This window comes from Sinocyclocheilus anshuiensis, unplaced genomic scaffold (assembly GCF_001515605.1).
Source record: "Sinocyclocheilus anshuiensis isolate Anshui unplaced genomic scaffold, SAMN03320099.WGS_v1.1 scaffold3553, whole genome shotgun sequence".
Classification (NCBI taxonomy): domain Eukaryota; kingdom Metazoa; phylum Chordata; class Actinopteri; order Cypriniformes; family Cyprinidae; genus Sinocyclocheilus; species Sinocyclocheilus anshuiensis.
This window is the reverse complement of record NW_015556005.1, coordinates 74,345-78,849: the sequence shown is the minus strand read 5'-3', so window position 1 is coordinate 78,849 and position 4,505 is coordinate 74,345. Positions and strand designations below refer to the sequence as shown.

At 39.6% G+C, this 4,505-nt stretch overlaps 1 protein-coding gene across 3 annotated transcripts in view; it reads left to right on the top strand.

Annotated features, from left to right (window-relative positions):
- Positions 1 to 218: 218 nt before the first annotated feature.
- Positions 219 to 4,505, top strand: part of LOC107676134 (nucleolar protein 11-like) — a 56,108-nt gene continuing 51,821 nt past the window's right edge. For all 3 annotated transcript variants that reach the window (XM_016470656.1, XM_016470655.1, XM_016470654.1), the window contains exons 1-3: positions 219 to 406; positions 593 to 706; positions 794 to 850. In XM_016470656.1, the coding sequence (XP_016326142.1) occupies positions 260 to 406; positions 593 to 706; positions 794 to 850 (318 nt within the window). In that variant the 5' untranslated portion in view covers positions 219 to 259. The remainder of the gene's footprint in view (positions 407 to 592; positions 707 to 793; positions 851 to 4,505) is intronic.

The window sequence follows — 4,505 nt, the reverse complement described above, 5'->3', positions numbered from 1 at the left end:
TTAACTTAGGGCCAGACGGGTTACCATGGTAACGCGCGTGCGTTCGATGAAAGGATCTATACCGCAAATATATATTCTTAAGGCCATCAAAACCTAAAATAAAACTCCAGAAAGGTGTACAATATGTGACCTTTAAGATCATTATTTACTCCAAACCACAGTGAGGCAGTGTTGCAAAGATTGTGTAGAAATTCTCTCGTTCTGGTTTTACGGTGGGACGAGTCTCGCGATAGAAGAAATCACTTAGCCGCGGAGAAACATGGCAACGCTGTATGAAGGATACACGTTGTGTGGAGTTGGACCAGTGCAAAATTCTTCTAATATAGGGATTCTGGGAGTTGAACAGGGTGGAGATATCGACCATGTCCTCGTCACTGACTCTTCGAGGTCTATTACCGTTTACAAGGTAAAAGGAGTTAGCTATAAATACAGTCTGTCTAATGAGAAACTGTCGCACGTGGTTCTACAGCGTGTAAACCCAGGAACTGCTCCAACAGCATCATATGCTATGAATACATTCTGTACATGTTATTTCGTACGATATTTGTTAGCTCTTTGTATTACTTTTTAACCGTTTTTTTCTGATAACTAGGTGTCTGATCAGAAGCCTACTGGCAGTTGGTCAGTGAAACAGGGACAGATAATCTCTTGCCCCGCTGTGTTTAACACGCAGTCCCAGGAATATGTGGTCGTTACAGATGACAGGGTAAGAAGACAGACATGATTTTCCCCATAAGACTGCTTCAATTTCACATGTTAAGAACTTGATTTAGGCATGATTGTTGTGTTGTAGGTCGTCAGAGTTTGGAAAGAAGATGACGTTAACCTGGAAAAGGCTTTTAAAGCAACAGTAAGTAAAGTTACATTTCATAAGGTTTGAATTGGGTGGATGGTAGCTGCACCTGAACTGGTTACTTGACAATCAGCAGATGCTTTTTGTCTAAACCTACACACAGAGCATAAATGATCAGACACAGCTGCATGTGTTCCAGTTCTGTCCATATAATCTGAGGCCTATCTCACCAAGCAGGTTGAATAAATTTATAAAATTGTTAATAGTTATAAAATTGACAGTAGTAATTTAGTTGACAAGACCAAACAATCCAGCCCAGCTTAGATTGAGTTCCATGGCTTAACAAAACTTGCTGTAAACATTGTTTGTGAGGGTTTGGTCCTATGAAGCTGTTGCGATGCGACATGTTTACACTGGCACGACTGTCAGAAGTCTGATTGACTCTAGAGCTCCTGCACATTAAAGTGTGTTGTTTACAATGAACAACCATTTGCTTAAGACATGGTGAGAGCCAGCAAGATTCACTTCCCTGCTGAAGAACATAGGTACTTTACGTTCACTTGATCCATCTTATCTGAAGTAGACCGTAATAGCATTTGCATTGACACCTTTTGTTGAATCCAAACATAGTGTTTACATAAATGCTAAATGAAGTGATCAGGTTGATGTGTATGAATGCTGTTTCAGGAAGTGCATAGAAGTCGTCCTTCTGCTTCTATTTATCAAGTGGTAACAATGAGGGTTGCAAAATTCCGGGAATTTTCAAGACTGGACAATTTCCATGGGAATTAACGGGAATAAACTGGAAATTTGCAAAATTGAAGGAACTGGGGACTTAAATGTAGTTGAGAAAAAATCTTGCAGCATAATCTTGGTTAAAACAACCTGATTTAATGCAATTTCAGTTTAAATTTCTACCCTACACATTGCTCAATCACATGCACAGAGCACACTGCTTTCTGCAGGGCTATTGAGGCCACACCCCCTACATGCACTGTGCTTTTCTCCATAACATGCACAGATAATTTCTTAAATCCTGCACACAAAATGTTCAGCATTTGAGAAGGCTAAAATTTAGCGTTAAATTGATCAAACATAGGCTCACTGTCTGCCGCTGGCCGCTTGGTCGTTACTTTAAAAAAACAAAAACGTATATTTAACGAACAAAAAATGCTCCAAATGTTTTTTTAAATTAACTTAATAAAAAAACGAAATGAAATATAATCACTTTGCTATTACATAGAAAACTGAACTATTTTAATAGCTGAAACAGTAGTATAAACTGTTTTGGGAGAAGGGGAAAAAAAGACGCGCTCGGGCCGGTAATTCTGATAAGCTGTCGGGCCTAGGCTAGGGCCTGAGCGTCTCGGGCCGGGCTAGGGCCTAAATTTGAGGCCCGTGCAGGGCTCTAACGATTTAAAGGGTCTTTTTAAAATCAATTGAAGCATTAGTTCTGGCAGGTCATGTCAGTCAAGCTTGCATCAGCTGACTCTCAGCTGATCCACGTCTACCTATAGGAATACGACGCCAATCATAATTCCCTTTATAAGGTCCTTTCAGTCATTATTCAGCAGCTATCACTTTGCTCAGGAGCTAATCAGACGGCGAATCCCACCTCTATAGGAAGCGTTCAATAAGGAATTTTGTGTAATTTTGTGTAAAATAATAATAAGGAAAGGGTTCGTTTCCCACAGATTATCTCACCAGTTTCAAGTTCGTGAACTTGAAAGCGAACTCGCCGCGTTGATTGATTGATAAGCCGATAGACTTTCAAGTGATCTGAGCGAGCACTGCTTCTCACAATTGACATAGACTCTTTGCCCGCAATTCATCGCTGAAGTTGTGCTAATGTGACTGCATCAACAACACTTTAACACGAGATCTGCTTTCCCCGCTGGAAGAAGCAAGATAAGAAGCGTTAAAGCATCCACGTAACAACTGGCCATTTCACCCCTTTTTCATCTCTGAATGTCTTCACGAAGCTAAGCTAATTTTCTTATTTCTTTCTCATTGCCTAATGCTATGTTGGCAAATATGCTATCGTCAAAGCTGTCGTATTTTGACACGCTGGTAACATTACCCAGTTAAACTTACCACAGCGAGCCTTGTTTTAAATCTGTTGTTTAAGGCTGTCTGATATGAAATAGGCTTGCTGCTTCAGGCTCATCTAGTATTGGGAATGCTGTTTCATTAACTTATCCGACTATTATTTCCAACATGCTGTGTTTTAGTCAGTGATATGCTGTTGCTTAAAGCTATCTAGTGTATTGGTAACGTGCTTGATACTTAATAGTGCTGTGTTCGATACATCGATACGACGATGTATCGTCACAGGGATCTGACGATACAAGTATCGATACAGGGCCAACTTTGCCATTTTACAAACAAATATATATATATCAGTCTGGCGAGCAAACAAAAAAATGCACTAGCCAATGGCGATTCAATTGCCAAGGTGTTCGTAGAGGGCTGTGTATATAATTTTAATGCTATAGCCTTTGTGTATATATTTAAAGATGTGCATCTTTAAGCATGACAGTTGAAATTAAGTGGCAACACTTTAAAATAAGAGTCCATTTGTAGCATTAAGATTAATGAAAGTTGTGTAAGTATTGTTCCTTGTTAGAGGGTGTTAATTTGAACATTTACTATAACTATTATTATTATTTTTACTACTTTTAATATATTAGAATGAGTACATTACAATATAAATTTATTAGAGTGAGTAAATTATTATATATGGGCTTAAAAACAAGATGCAAACAATCAGAATATTGTAGGGTGGGGAGTGCACAATGTAAACATGAAACATATGCCATTACCTATAGGCTATTGTACTGTGGTACAGTTATAGTGGCCCTTCATAATGCAGAGGTAAAGTGCCTGTTCTGCCAATAGTTAGCAATGGTCCTATGGTATGCAGTGTTTAATAAACAGCTGTTTTACTAAATTCTTTTGAGGTGAAATTCAGTGCAGTCCCATATTGTGATATGTACCGTATCGTGGCCTCTGTATCGGGATATGTATCGTATCGTGACTTTGCTGGTGATACACAGCCCTAATACTTAGTATGTAGATTTTGCTACTAAGGTTATTAATGCAAACGTTTATCTGGATAAGGGCAACATACCTGTTGCCTAAATTTCGAGTATTGACCTTATGCTGTCCTGCATTAAAGGGGCATGCTGCTCTTCTCAGCTGCTTATTAAAGAAGAGCACCCCTTCGCTGCTTCTCTTCTTCTGTAAGGGCATGCTGCCTCAGTCTATGCTATTTCAAAAAGTGTTTGCTTTAAAGGGGTCATAGGATGCTACATGCACTTTTACAAGTTGTTTGAACTGAAATGTATGTTGGCAGTGTGTGTACACAACCACCCTATAATGATAAACATCCACCCAGTGTTTTTTTTTTTTTAAATCTGTTTAAAAGTTTACCCCTTTCTCAAATCAAGCCGATCTCAGATGCCTGTCTGTGTGACGTCACAAAGACAGGCCCCTCCCACGATAGTTTGATTGACAGTAGCGTTTCAGCACAGACTGGACTGGTGTCTTACCTTAGCTCCGCTCTGAGTGAGCTATCATCAGTCCGCCATTTTCACCGCCGGAGCAGATGTAGACAAGAATGACTCCTAAGCGATTGAGTTGTTCTGTTGTTGGATGTAATAATGAACATAGCAGTCGTCATTTACTCCCGACATCTGAGCCGCTGAAGACA